The 14582-nt window shown below is 36.6% G+C and overlaps 1 protein-coding gene across 6 annotated transcripts in view; it reads left to right on the top strand.

Moving 5' to 3' along the window:
* Positions 1-14582, top strand: part of THADA (THADA armadillo repeat containing) — a 149801-nt gene that overhangs the window by 39645 nt on the left and 95574 nt on the right. For 5 of the 6 annotated variants that reach the window (XM_066178387.1, XM_066178386.1, XM_066178382.1 and 2 more), the window contains exons 27-28: positions 9975-10064; positions 11452-11583. The exons of the other annotated variant lie outside the window; for it this stretch is intronic. In XM_066178387.1, coding sequence (XP_066034484.1) covers positions 9975-10064; positions 11452-11583 — 222 coding nt within the window. The remainder of the gene's footprint in view (positions 1-9974; positions 10065-11451; positions 11584-14582) is intronic. 6 annotated transcript variants of the gene reach the window in all.

Raw genomic sequence — 14582 nt, 5'->3', positions numbered from 1 at the left:
GAAAAGTCTGTCTGACATCAAGGATGTTTTGTCAATCTTAACAGCAAGCTTATTAGACACTTCAAGTGGGTCATATACTAAGCTCTGTAGGACTTCTGGGATGGGTCAGTGTTGCCCACAGAGGAGCGGCCAGTGCTGTTTTGGGGTAAGCCAAAATAAACATTGCTGATACTAACATGGTCAGGCTGTAGTGGCACATCAGTGTGGTAAAATGGGATGGGTCTTAGGTGAGTTCCCTGGAGGGGATGCGCACAGTGACTCAGCCCGTAAATGCTTGGTGCAGACTTGGAGATGCACCAGTGGCAGAGTTCCTGTGTGCGAGCTGAGGTACAGCTCCGTGTGATGGGTGGTGACCATGGCCATGGCTCCAGGAATGCTGAGCCTCTTGTGCTGGCTCCAGCAGGGTTACGCACGTACAGCTCGATTCACAAAACCTGAACTCTGGAGTTCTTGGACTGCTTGCTGTGCAAGCCTTGGGATTGCTTTATCTTGGATCTTGTTAGTGATTCCCTAGTGGGTTTTCTCTGGCAGCACTGGCCTGTTGCAGCTCTTCAGTGGAAATACTGTGTCAGTGACAGTGAGGTTTCATGAGGTGACTGAGCCGTTTAAATGCCTCTGGTGCTTTTCTTCCGCTCCTTCTGTGTCACCTTTTGCAGCCTGTTCCCTCCGTGCCACCTCAGTTGTTCTGGTGGATGCTTTAAAAGCAGTTATTAAGGATTTGTTGCAGTATGTTGCCTTGCGAGGGAGTTGTTTTTGTTAAGAAAAAAAATCCCGTGCCCCTCTGTGTACCAAAAATAGGCCACATTTATTTTGTTCAACTTTTTTGTTTTTAATACTCTGGCTCTCTTTTTTTTTTTTTATTGACTTTGACAGATTTAGAAGACCTAATCTTAGGACTGTCTCAAGAAAACATGCAAAAGTTCAGGCTGACTCAGATACCGTTACAGCTTTTGCTGATTAATAGTTCAATAACAATATGCTTGTTTAAACATTATTTTGAACAGGCTTCCAAAGTGCCTTTATAACAAGAATAATGATGATAAGGCGCTATTAACTTGTAAGTTGAAGGTAGAATTTATGAAAGTTTTGTGCAGAAACAGAAGCAAATTGAAAACAAGCTCCTAAACAAATCTGTTTCCCGCTGTGTTATTACTTTAATTAGTCTGTTTATTTTGCAGGTCTAAACTAAAACTCTGATATTCCCTGTAGCTGAAAATAGGGACTTCTCTTCTTGAGGCTGAGGATGCTCTCTGTCTGTATGATTTCTGCTGGTTTTAGGAACACAGTGTGTGAGTTTCTCTTTTTGATGAAATACCTAAAATCTACCGAACCATTTTTACGTCAAGATCTTGTCTATACAGAGTCAGAAAAGCAGTAGCCTACATAAGTCCCAGTCACTTTTCTGGGGCCTAAAGCACACTTAAATAATTGGTGTGCAAATGTGTATCTCTGCTCTCCTGAATAGGGAGTATGTTCATAACATCCTGTCTTAAGTCAGCAACAGAAAATAGAAAGATGAACGTGGTAAAATGACCTGAATGAAAGTTTACCCAAAGTGAAACATCCTAAAAATATATATACTAGCCCAAGGTAACTCCAGTTCGTTCATTTTTTTAAATAAATTAGGGGAATAATGATAATATTTGTTTTTTACCAAATGCATAAAATACATTCCATGAAACAAAAATTAATGTGAACTAGCTGCACAAGTAGGTAATTTAGTGCTGCTGTAGTGATAAAAGTTTTCATTAGTGTGACTAGAAGTAATTGTTGTATTTTGATCTGTGCATATTATGCATATCATCCTTATTCATTAACTTTACTATGCTAAGTAAAAAGCAGCTGCTCCTTACAGAATACTCCCAGAGAGAAAGTGTGGATTATTGGAGCAGAAATTTACAATGCTAAATTTGTGGTAGGAGACTAAAGATAATAGTGTTATAGGCAGTGGTTGAACAGAATTCTTGGAGGCTTTATATATATATATATCTATATATCTATATGTGTGTGTGTGTGTGTGTGTGTGTGTGTATGTGTGTGTGTATCTCTTAATTATATTTCTTTGTGTAAATACATTTGTGTGTACATATACTCATATGTACAGTTCAACGTCCTAAAAAACGTTTGTTAAAAGTAATTATATGTAAAATAATTATTTTAAATTCAGTTTTCGATATAAATACCTGCATATATCTAAAGGTACATTTATCTATGTGTATCAAAGTTGAGTGGTGTTTAATGTGTTGATACAGGTGCCAGGTTGTATCTGTGATGCTGGGTTTAAGTGCTGGTCCCCTGTTTTTATTCTGAGCCCATTGTATGCATGCTTCTCTATTTAGCATCGCACCAAAAAAGCTCTTGCAGAAGCTCTCTTCACAAGTTACTTTACTGAACTGTGTGTTGCATAATTATTCCTCTTGTGTCATACTTTTCCTGATGTATTTGTTCTGTGCAGGTGCTCTTTCCATACCTGATCACACAAAGACTGCAATAAATAGCAAAACAAGAGGTATAAAGAAACTCGTGCTTAAGAGATCAAAGCAAAACAGACCGTGCAGTCCTTTGTAAATCTTGGCTAGCTCTCTTGTAAATAAAAGTGCCTCTAAAGCAGAAGGTATTTAACTACCATATTTATACAGGTTTTGATTGGCAGTTCAGTTATTAATCTCATAAAAACACAGCAATGTAAACTAGTACAAATGTTTATTCTAGCACTTCTGTCTGAAGGAAAATGAAAACCAAGATATAGTGGCATTTTCTTAGTTCCTTTAAAGTATTTATTTTAGGTCTGTGTAGCGTAAAAGAATGTTTTTTTCAAGTCAGTGAACTTAAACTATTTTGCTTACTGTTCTGGGATTGAAGTGTTTTCTAATTACTAGCAAAACAAGTGTTAGATTTACTGAAGGTACAGAGTCACCACATCTTTATTAAAGGTCCAAACCTCACATCTTTATGATGATGCTTCTTTCCCTTTCATAGTGTTTTCCGTTTCATGCAGGGTAAAAATGAAATCTAAATTGTTTTTTGTAACTGATTTGATGAGGTTACAGAAGAGTTGTGTCTTTTTGTCACAGAGGAGGTGTCCTGTATCATATTAGGCGTAGAAAAACAAGCATGCAATAATCTTCTGTATTCTTGGGCTTATTAGCCAATGCATTACACCAGGATTTTTTTAACAGTTGTTTTTTTCCAGGCTTCACTTTGGCCTCCCACAAAATTACATGGCCATTTTGTCTTCTATGGCAAAAACTCTCTTTTGTGTGTAAAATGTTTTATTGAAAGCAGTTTGTCGTGAGTCCTGAGACAGTATGTGATTTCGGGAATTTAACTCTTAGGTATTTTCTTTAAAACAAAACTATCTGAGGCAAATTAAAATTTGTATATAATCTCTAAAGGAACATGCCTGCTACTATTGTCTGTCTCTCAGTAAGAATAGTGATGGTTCTCTGGTGGTCATCCAGAGGGACTGATAATCAAGGGCTTTCATAAATATATACTATTTCTGAAATAAAATTTTAGGTGGGTTTTTTTATTTCTACATCAAGCTAGTATTTTAAATACTATCGTACAGTGTGGCAAAAGTAATAGTTTGTGCTGAATTAAAGACTAAGTTACTAACTTGACAAAAACTGTTAAATCTCAAGAATTTTGTTCTGAGCAGGATCTTTTGTTTACTGTACTAGCAGTGGCTTGTGATAGCCAGCAAATGCAAGAAAAACTTTTATCTTGTAAGAAGGCAATGTTAAAGCCATGGTGGCAGAGTAGGAAGTAGCTAAGTGGGACCATACAAGCTATAAAGGGATCTCTTTGTCCTGTTTCCTTGATTCCCAATAAGAGTATAACTGCTAGCAACACTACATCAGGTCAGTGGTGTCTTTGGATGAGTTAAAACCTCCAAAATCTCAAGGACGTTTCATAACTACTCTGAGTAACAGTGCTTCATTCCCCTTGCCACGCTGTGATTTGTGACCACTGGTCCTTTCTCTACTCTCTGCAGCTACTGAGGAAGATTATTTGCTCTCTAGTCTTTGTTTCCTTCAAGTGGTTGTAGGCTGCTGTTAGATCTACCCTGGACCTCCTCTTTGTCAAACACAACAAACCTGGCTCCTTCAACTTCTTCTTACAGGGCCTGTGCTGTAGACTGTGGCCATCAGAGCAGCTGATGCTCAGGATTATTGATCCCAAGTGCAAAATCTGTAGTTTTATGAATCGTTCTCCTTACCACCACTTTTGAATAATTTTTCAAATGTTACATATTTGCCTTTGTGTAGTTGTATAATATTATGCTGTTTTGCTGTGTTCTAAAATACAAGATAAAATTACCCTTTGAGTCAAATATAGTAAACTCTTTGAGTTTTGCTTCCCCTGTAGTTAGAACCTTTCTGTTTTCTGTACTTTTATTGCTGTTACTCGTCCTGTCATGGCAAGCAGATGATTGCCATATAATTTAGTCCTATTAAAGGTGCGAAAAATAAATGTAATTCTTAAAGTATGTCTCAAATTTGCTTTGGTCTTTACCATAACCTCAGCATAAATCAATCTGCCATACATTTTTTCTTGGTGCTTTTTGTGTAGTTGAAAAAAACCTGTTTCCCATTTTTTTTGAATTTATACTTCTAAAATCTATTTTTGCTAGCAAGGAAATATGCTTCCTATATTTTGAGACAGTATCTAACTGTTTAATAAGTGATAAGGGTCAGGGAAATAACACAGATGTTAAAATGGGCAACTAAAATCTAATTTAGTCAGGTTAGCCTTGTTAGGTTGCATTGTGGGATTTTTTCATAATTCAGTGATGTCAGAAGAAGCAAATATGTAAAATGTGTATTGTCTGTATAAATCTGTTATTTTGCCTGACAGTTTTGCCAAAGTCTGCCCTGGTTTTCAAGTTCTTTCAGCAGCAGTTGTCCTTGCAGTGCCAGGAGTAAGTTGGGTTCTGTTTCTGCATTACTGATCTTTAACATAAAGGATCATCTGACATATGGTTAATGATTCTAGTGTAAGGATTCGTATAATACAAGTAGATTTTACAGGAGACAATTAAAAATATTTCTGTAAATTCAGCAAAACTATATTCTTGGTCCTGATCTATGTCTATCTTGCCTATATTTTTTTCACATTCCAGTTCTATTTTTATTTTAAATGTAATATTGTTTTACCCTGTCAAATATCTGACCATGCATTTGTCTGCTGACATGAGATGTTAGCAGTGTTTGTTTCAAAAACAACATCAGAAACCTGTGCTGCCCTCGGAAAATTGTCTCTAAATCTCACCTGTGCTATACTCAAATATGAACAGTATTGCTGCAAATAGTCTTTTACATGTCAGTTACTAAAAACAGCCTGCAAGGTTATAAAGCTTCGTTCTTCTGAAAAAGAAATGAAAGAACAGAAGCAGGTAATCTCTGACACATGTCCCAGTAAAATGATATGTATGCCCCAGTGTCACAGCAGAATTTTAATCTCCTGGAGTGTTCTCTTAAGTGTACAGCACAGTGTTAAAAAGAACACTGCAACACCTATGGTTTTATTCTTAAATGTATTTTAAAAATGCAGTTAAATATCCACCCATTGTTATGTATAAAGGTAGAATATTTTGTTAGAAAGACATCAGTTAAATGAACATAGATGTTAACCCTTGAGCTGTGTAACATTAAGCTGCTGTTGAGACCAGCACGGTGTAATCACTGGAGATGTCACAGTTTTCAGCAGCATTTATGAATTGGTTCTAGAAGTTTGATGTTATTGGTATCTCCAAAGCAAAGCACATGAAAACTTTAAAAGCACATGGTTCTTGGCTTAATTTAAGCCGCTCCAGGCTCTGCTCGGAAAAGTGATAAAGCTAAAGAACTGGTGCTAAAGGAATGGAAGAACTGCTGACCCTCAAGAGCAAAATAAGGGCTTCTGGGTTAGGTTATCTGAGAAAAAAGTAAAACTGATTTTTGCATCTTTCCTGAGGAAGCATTATCAACACTCTAAACTTCATGCTTGAACCAGACTTTCCCTTGAAGTTTTGTAAGCTTTGTAAACTTAGTCTGTTTTGAGGTGGGTTTTTTTTTTTTTTTTTGATTTTTACCCCTATCACTAGGTGGTTTTTTGTTACTTAGCTGTGATTCAGTTGTTTTCCAAGTGCTTGTTGCTGGCTATTAAATTCTGTCCTTCCTATCATCACAGGCCTTCAAAGTGACTTCTTGCTGTCACAACTGATGTTACTTCTATATTCAGTGAAAGATTTTTCTTTCCCCTCTTTTGCCTGCTCCAGAATCTATTTAAGAGGAAGAGTTTGACTCAAGGATTGTTAGGAGTGGTGGGTGTTGTTTGATTTCGGATGACATGGTACAGAAGATACCTCTGTATTACTGTTTCTTGTTAATGGGACATCTTTTCTGGTGTGGAGAACTGAATGAAGATGGCAAAGAAACTCATGTATGTCTCTCTACATAAACTTTCTTTGTCAGTTTTTCTTCTGAGTGCTAAACCATGACTGCTGTGTCTAGCCTTCAAAATGAAACCTTTTGTGAATGGATTGTACTCTGCCATCTGGCTTTTGTGCAGAATTGCTTGCATGAAAAAACAACGACAAAGTTAAACTGGAAACTCTCAGAGATGTAAATATTGCATCCTCATAAGTACTGCAGTATTCTGCATGCATGCAGTTCTTCAATTTTTTTACAAGTGAGTTTAGTAGGATATGAGTGTTTTCATTAGTTTCTCTCTCAGCCTTTCTACATCAAAGCATTGTTTTAATTATGTGCTTGAATGACATTTTACATTGGGGAGAGGGATTTTATTGTAAGCATCATCAGCCCATTGATAACTTTTCTGTTTCATTACTCCCTCCCTTAGTAAATAACCTTCCACTAGTTCATTGTTTGGGTCTCAGTAATCCCGTTTGAAATTCTGGGTTGTGAAATTGTGCTTCTTTGAGTTACAAACAGGAAAAAAGAAAATACTATTACAGAGTCTGTGGTTGAACATACTGTTAAAGGTGATCTCTGAAGCGATATAAAAATAGTTTCAGCTGGACATGGGGTAAAATAGTATCTTAGGGCTCTTCTCAATTTCTTCTTTAATAAACACGTTTTAGGGGGAGTAGATGTACAATCTTGTCATCTACAGAATGTTTGGTTTAAGACTTTAATTATGGTAGCTCTGTTGCCAAAAATCTGTGTTTGAACTATGTCAGTGAATAATGGGAAAGTAGATATCTGTATTTTTAATTTAAACCTATTGTTCCCTGTCAGATCTGTTGTAGAATAGGAAGAAAAAGTTTGTTTCGTGAAGACTGTTGACAGTGGCTTTTGGGTTGTTTTAGTCCACATTTACTTGATATGTTCTTTTATAAGTATGTCAGGGATTTGTCTTTTTTTAAAGATATGGATAGCTTATTACTTGTGAAGCCTAACTCACATTTGTGTGCCTATGTACATGCATGAATCTATTTATATCACTAGCATGCATGGGACATATCTCAAAGTATTAGTATTTGTTTTTCAAAGGAGTATGTTTTTAATATGAAATTAATACACATTGTGGCTTAGTGTCATGAATGTTTTGAGGAGCAGAACCATTATACTTTTTTTGTTGTTCCAGTCTGTTACAGTACAGATAGTTGTGTATGCATGTTTCCAGGAGCAAGAAGCATGGTCAACATTAAAAAATTAAAGAATTAAATTCCTCTGTTCCATACTGTCTAGCTGTTTTGCTTCCTGCTTATTCCCAGTTGTGCATCTCCTTGCCTTAACATCCCCAAGTAGTGGATTCACACTTAAATTAATGCTCTATGTTTTGGGCACACTTTTTAATTTTGCAGCACTTCTCATAATGTGTAGTGTTTCTTGTTTCCCCTCTGAACTGAAGGCCCTTTAACAGTCTGCTCAGACCGTTGTGTCTTCTTTTTTCTGAAAATGCTTCTGGACATCTTCTGTGCAGATACTGCCTGGCAGTGGTTTTGATTAGGCTGCCTTCTCCCATCAATAAGCTCTGGAGCAGTAAAGCAAGTAGGAGGTTATGTATGTTATGTAAGTTACCCACTTCAGTAGTTATAATGTTCTTTTCCTGTCAAAAAGATTTATAAAACCATGCTAATTGCAAAGAATTTTGAGGCTTTATAAGGATATTCCATTATTTGTTATTGATTCAAATGTGGCTGCTGAATTTTTGATACATTAAAAATGGACCTGGTTAAAAGTACTTGTGAGGTGCTCCTTGTATATAGCCCTCTCTTAAATCTCTAAGCAGTTACAGTCCATTCCATAGGAAACTTGACCCCAATTCTGCTTTTGCATGTTGCACTCTGTAGCACAAGAGGTGGAGATGTCGCAGCATTTTTGGATTGAACTTCTTTTTAAATACTGAGTTCTTAATGTTTTACATAGGAAAATTCAGTAGGATGAGCTTTTTGACCTGATAGATCTTAGGTTTTGTGCTGTCTCTGGCTTTGCATCTTTACTACATCCTATATGTGCAAAAAAAATGAAGTAGTTTTGAGGGCACTTAGAAAAAATTGCATGGGTGTCTTCTGCTTGAATTACCAGTTATTATCAATATTGATGTCTTTAAACTATCCTCGTTAGTGCTTCAGTTTATATTAATTCACAGTTTTAATGCTTCCATGTAATTTTCAAATCTGAAATCTTTTTTGTAGCTATAACAGCTACTGCATATTCCTTGCTTTTAGTTCTAGCAGCTATATATATATATTATATAAATTCACTGAATTTTTCTTACTTTCCTTGGGAAAGTTTCTGTCCCTCCTTGAACATTTGTTTCCACCTAACAGTCTGGTTTTGCTGTGTTTATTCTGTGGTCTGTGGCTAAGGCATGTTATGTTAGCTGAGTGCTGGAAGGAGCTCTGCTGATGTTTGCCATGTGCTCGTTTACTCGTGCGTGATTTTTTTTGTCTGCTTATTTTTACGCACATTCAGTCTTGCCATCTCATCGTGTTATTTTTCCAAACCTGGATCTGTCTGCTTATTGGAAGCTTTGCATTGGAGTCATGCTAACATGGAACATTTATCTTGGTTGATCTTGTGGCAAGCAAACTCTGCAGTTGGCTTTGTTTTTCTAAATGATGGCCTTTCATTTATTTATTTTTAATGGAAGTCTTTTTTATCTGCATACCTTATATGTCTATTTAGAGCTTCCCCACAGTAACATTCAAGTGGTTCTTGCTCTGATGATGCTAAATGGTTTCATATAAACCATGAAGCCATCCTTTATCTGATCAAAAGATTATAAAACAAATACAGAAGATTTCTACTTACGTCTTTTTAGCTTGGATTGATTTGGTGTTGCAGCTTTAACTGTGCAGCCTAACTGGTTCTAGTTAGGGATGAATTCATGAGGTGTTTGTACATTGCTCTGTTTTGAACATGGTTGCTCCATCTACAGAAGCAGGAATGTGGCCTGCAGTGTCACTACTGCCATGTGCTGGAAGCAGCACTGTGGAAAGAGGTGTAATAGAAGCTCAGACTCTTCTGCCACTGCATTTTACAAATCTTCTGTGAATTACTATTCTGAGGTGCTTTTTAGTATCAGCAAACTATGAGTATCTGTTAGTACATGTCTGTTAAGTGTGTTCTATTAGCTAGTTAGGACATGAGCCATGCTGAAGCAAGTGTCATCTTCTCTTGTTCAAGCAGAATATCGTTAAAGTAGTGTTGGGATTTGAACTGTTGTATCTTTTTCTTTTTGGTGTGATTAAGATCCCTTTTTCCCAGAAGGGCCTGATCAGTTTAGCTGACAAAGTGTTAGTGAGCACACACAGAGACAGTCACTTAACTTGTGTAAACTGCACTCTATTACCATTTTTCATTAAAAAGTTATGCCTTATTTGAGAGTTCATTGTGTGTGCGTGGTTCTTCTGCCTCTCCAGCTTCACTGTAGCATCAGAAATACAACAAATAAACTGGTATTTGAGTGTAACTAATTACTGCAGAATGCTAATTATGACTCTTCAATTGTTTCTGCAGAATGACAGGAAGGGAGTTTTTCTCTCGGTTTCCAAGCCTTTATCCTTTCCTTCTCAAGCAGTTAGAAGTTGTAACCAATACTTTGAACAGGTAAGATGATGTCTGAGAAAACCTTCAAATACAAAGTGAAGTGAAAAGGTTAAACTGAGTTATATCACACAGACAGCCTAGTGCCATTGTATACATCAGTGCTTCTTGAAATGATACAGTTCTAATGTTTTTGCTAAGGGTTTTTTCTTTGAACTTTGGCACATTGCATTAAGTCTCTGAAAACAGAATTCTGTTGACTAATTAAGAGTTGCTGTGTTCCTAGGATCAGATGTTAAGGAAATTATATTTTTCAGGGAAACAAAACCTGGGTGTTTGAGTGTCTCACATTTAACAATGAGGCTTCCCAGCATGTTTAAGTGATACGAGGTCATAGGCCTCAAGTAACACCACACGAACACTTCCCAGCCTGTGGCACACTGACTCTGGGGAAGGGCCTTGATCTTGTTTTAAAGACTCCACAAATGGTGGCTGAGAGCTGCAATTTGATCAATGCAGATGATACCATTAGGGATGACGCTGTTACCTCCAGGTTCATGAACTTTCAAAGTAAACCAGTGCTGGCTTTGTTTTTTCTTAAATTGCTATGATATAAACTGTAGAAGTTGAGCAGCTGATTTATGGGTGAGGTTCAGCTGACTGTTTAATGGGCCTAAGTTGAACACTTGGAAGCAGGAGTTTCACCAGTCATTCCATTGTTGTTTTGCAGTCTCTGCTCTAAGAGAAGAGGTTGTGTATATTCTGCACAGCAGTCCACTCTACCTGACATTATAAAAGGTGACGGTGTTGTCACTGGCTAATTTTGGGAAGTTTTTCAGTTGAAAAAGATTGAAGCCTGCTGTCTGAAATGTTGGTCTTGAATGCTTTTTCAATGTGGATTAAGGCTTGTATCTTATTATTAGTTGTTAAATAAATCAAAAAGCATTGATTTTAACTTGGTTTTCTGATTGTTTTTACTATATGATTAGTAGACCCTTGCTGTCAATGACAAGAACTGTTCTTTAGTAAAACAGGTTATTTACTAAACAGGAACATTTCTGTTCAAACTGATAAAAGTTATTTTTTTAAACCACTTTTTTGTAACTCCGCTCTCTCAGTTTCCCAGTTCATAGGGAAACATCATCTGTGCATCTGTTTTTAATATTTAAAAATGAAGGCAGCTCACCACATTTGGGAATAAAGGAAGCTTGGAATAATGTGGGAAAGTAAAAGCCATACAGCCATGAGTGTCTTCATTAGAGGGGTCTTCTGCAGAAGAACTGGCTGCCATATTTGATCCCAGCAGGATTTGCATTCCCATGTAATGATCAGCCTAGGATAACTCCTTGAACCAGAGATGCAGAAGGCTGTTTTGTGGGGAAGAGGCTCAAGACTAGCATGAAGGAGGATGCTTTTTTTCACCAAATGCTTCTTACACCTTTTTATTTAGTGAAGCTGAAGAGTTGAAAATCCATCCAAGCCTGTTCCTTTTGCTTTTAATCCTGGGAAGACTGTATCCATCTCCAATGGATGGCTCTCACTCAGCGCTCAGCACAGCACCGTTTGTTCCCTTTATTTTAAGGTACGGTGATTTTGGAGTTGTTTCGTATGTGATGGGAGTTCTTTCTTGAATCTTTAGAATTTTTTTAAATTAAATGCCTTTTTAAGCTTCTCTTCAGTTTTAATCCTTAAAGGAAAAAATGGTATTCATTGGTTGGACTTCCTATATTATTAATATTTGTTTTGGAGAATTAGAAAGAATATTGACTTATGCAACAAGTAGGACTTGTTTTTAAATCTTCATCTGCAAATGCTGTATGGCATCACTCCTGCCACTGAGAGGATAGGTTAAAGCTGATGAGTTTGACTGATTTTAGCAATGCAAGATTTTCTATACAAGCTTCTGATGGGTTTTTTCAGTCCTGCAGAATGATTGTTTGCAACTCATAAATGTAATGTCTGATATGTAGATTTGTATATGTGTGTATGTATCTGTTTCCATATCCATTCATGAATATCGGTAGCTAGATAAAGATATGGATCTATACTTCATCTAACGTGTTTCAAAGATGACTTTTCAAATTTTTATACAGTGTAACTTTCACTTATATGGTGGTTACAAGAAGATATTCAGCAGATATTTTGCTACTTTGTATGCCTCCTGTTTGGGATTAGGAGCCTCATATGGGAGTCAGGGGTGTGGTGGGTAGGGAGAAATGAACATCACCAGTATTCAGTGCAGTAGGGTGAGAAACTTCTGTGCTTAATCTTGCTTGTCAAGTAGTGAAAGAAGACAAAGTTGTTGTCATAAGATCTTTCAATTTTTTTAAACTACTGTTTATGTTAGAAAATAGCATCTCTGCTTCTTTTTCACGGCAGATGTGATGTATTTCTTGCCTTTTGTGATGTTTTATGAATTTTCAAGAATAAATACTAATAACCATTTTTTTCTGAAAGGAAAAAACCTGTAGTAGGATTTTTTAAATACACTGTATTTAACAATTAAATATGTTTGGCTTTTGCCCATGTCTGAATCCTAAGTGCTTTTTGGGGAAATGTTTAGAACTATGTTACGTCGGTAATTGGCTCTGTTTTGATCCCTTTATTAAGGCAGTGGAGAATGCTTGGTTGTGTTTTTGTTTTTTTTTAATGTAATGTTTCAGCATCATTTTGGTTATTGCTAATAGATTAACTTTTGATAAGCTTTTGGTTACAGCTTTTTAGTTTTATCTTTGTTTCTGTTATGACCACTGCTTTTTGCAAGGTACATACACCAGCAAAATAACTTTTCACACCTGGCTAGCTTTTTATCTCGAGGTTATTTAAATTCATTCAGAAGATGTGCAGGGAGAACCCAGATAAAATCTTTAATCTAAGAACCTGGAATATTGAAGACACTTGTACTGTTGAACCATTTCCTTTAAATGTCTTCCTGAAGAGGAATGATGCAGCAGATAAAGATGATATTTTCTGCATTTCCTTTCCATTAATTTTGGTAGTAAATGCTGTGGACGCAGGTGTAAAACGAGCAGAAAATTATTACGTGTTTGTGACAAAAAGTTGTAGGTGGGTGTACAGACATGCATTTTCTGTCTCATTACTTAGCAAAGTATTGAAATTTTTATGGTTGCCTGGGGACAGTATCAAGGATTCTGTAGAGGTAAATGTATTATGATGTAGTGTGTTGAAATACTGGCTGTATTTCTGTATAGAATTCTTACACCTTTGTTCTCTGAATGTTATGACTGTTTTCTGTTCATTCTGGCTGCATTTGTTGGAATATACGGGGATTATTTATCTTGGTAAAAAAAATACATTGCTATTTTCCCTTTTATGTCCCTTTCTGTTTTTCAATATGAAATAGCAAATGAACAAAAATAAAATTGTTTCCTATTCATTTGGTTATTCTTCAGAAGGTGGTAGTGAAGGTTGTTGTGAAGTAACCGATTAGAGAGGATCAAAGAGAAGGTCTGGTGCCAAACACCCTGTGTACCAAGTCATTAAATTGTGTATATAAACTGTTTCTTTAATTGCTCAGTGCAGTTTTGTGTTCTATACAATCTGAACATACATATAATTACATGGTAGTCCAATGCAATTATGAGATGTAATTGCCATGCCATACCGTGCCTTACCATGAGATTTTTGTTTAGGATGGTGTACCAGTGTCAGGGAAGGACACAGCCACATGGTGAGGAGAGAGGAAAGGTGAATGTGACCCATAATTGGTCTTAATACCTCTTCCAGGGCTGAGCCCACAGGGAAGTGACATTGACTTGTTGCACTGAGAAGATGAACAGAACATTGTGTTTGCAAGCACTTGTGCAGTTCTGTGAACAGAACTGGGTTGAGCAGAAAGAATTTGAGTTGGGCTTTTGAAGAGTTTTACTAAAGCTCAAGTGGAATTTTCCATCTAGTGGGAGTTGAGCTGTGGTTGCTCTGACCGTGCCGAGATGAATTGCACAATATGAGCAGGATTAAATGCTGCAAGGGCGAATCTCAATCTCTGCACATAGTTGTTACTCCCTGTTGAACCAGGGCACTTGATTACCTATCTGCAGTTCTATTAAGCTATTTTTCCTCCTGCAGATGTTTTATTTGGAAGGGAACACTTTGATTCACAACTTACTACCTCACTTCTTATTTTTTTTAAAGAGCTAGATAGGTCTGTTTTAATGGTTACTTTCTAAGATGAAAGAATGTACAGCATGTTTTTGATTAACAAGGGAGGTAATCGGGAGGTAATGTTTTAAGTATGAAACAAAAACATAACCTCCCTTTTGCCTCCCTCTCCCATTTTCGAAGACCTGTAATCTCTTCAGAATGATCTAGAATTGAGTTACCTTATGTCCTCTTGTACCATGGCATTGACAGAGTGTTTGTTTAGTGTTAAATGTTCTGGGATGAATGCTCTGAAGAAGTAAAATGGGTATTGCTTTATTAACTTCAATACTTTTTCACTAATGGAAGGCTAGCTCTATTTAAGAGTGTGACTTCTTAATATTTTAGAAAGTTTTTTTTTAAATTAGCTTTAAAATGTCAAACAATATAAGGTTTTAAAACCTTGTTGGATATATGTGC

This window comes from Chamaea fasciata, unplaced genomic scaffold (genome assembly GCF_029207755.1).
Source record: "Chamaea fasciata isolate MVZ Bird 193981 ecotype frontalis unplaced genomic scaffold, bChaFas1.0.hap1 SCAF_3, whole genome shotgun sequence".
Lineage (NCBI taxonomy): Eukaryota > Metazoa > Chordata > Aves > Passeriformes > Sylviidae > Chamaea > Chamaea fasciata.
This window is presented reverse-complemented; position numbering and strand designations above follow the sequence as displayed.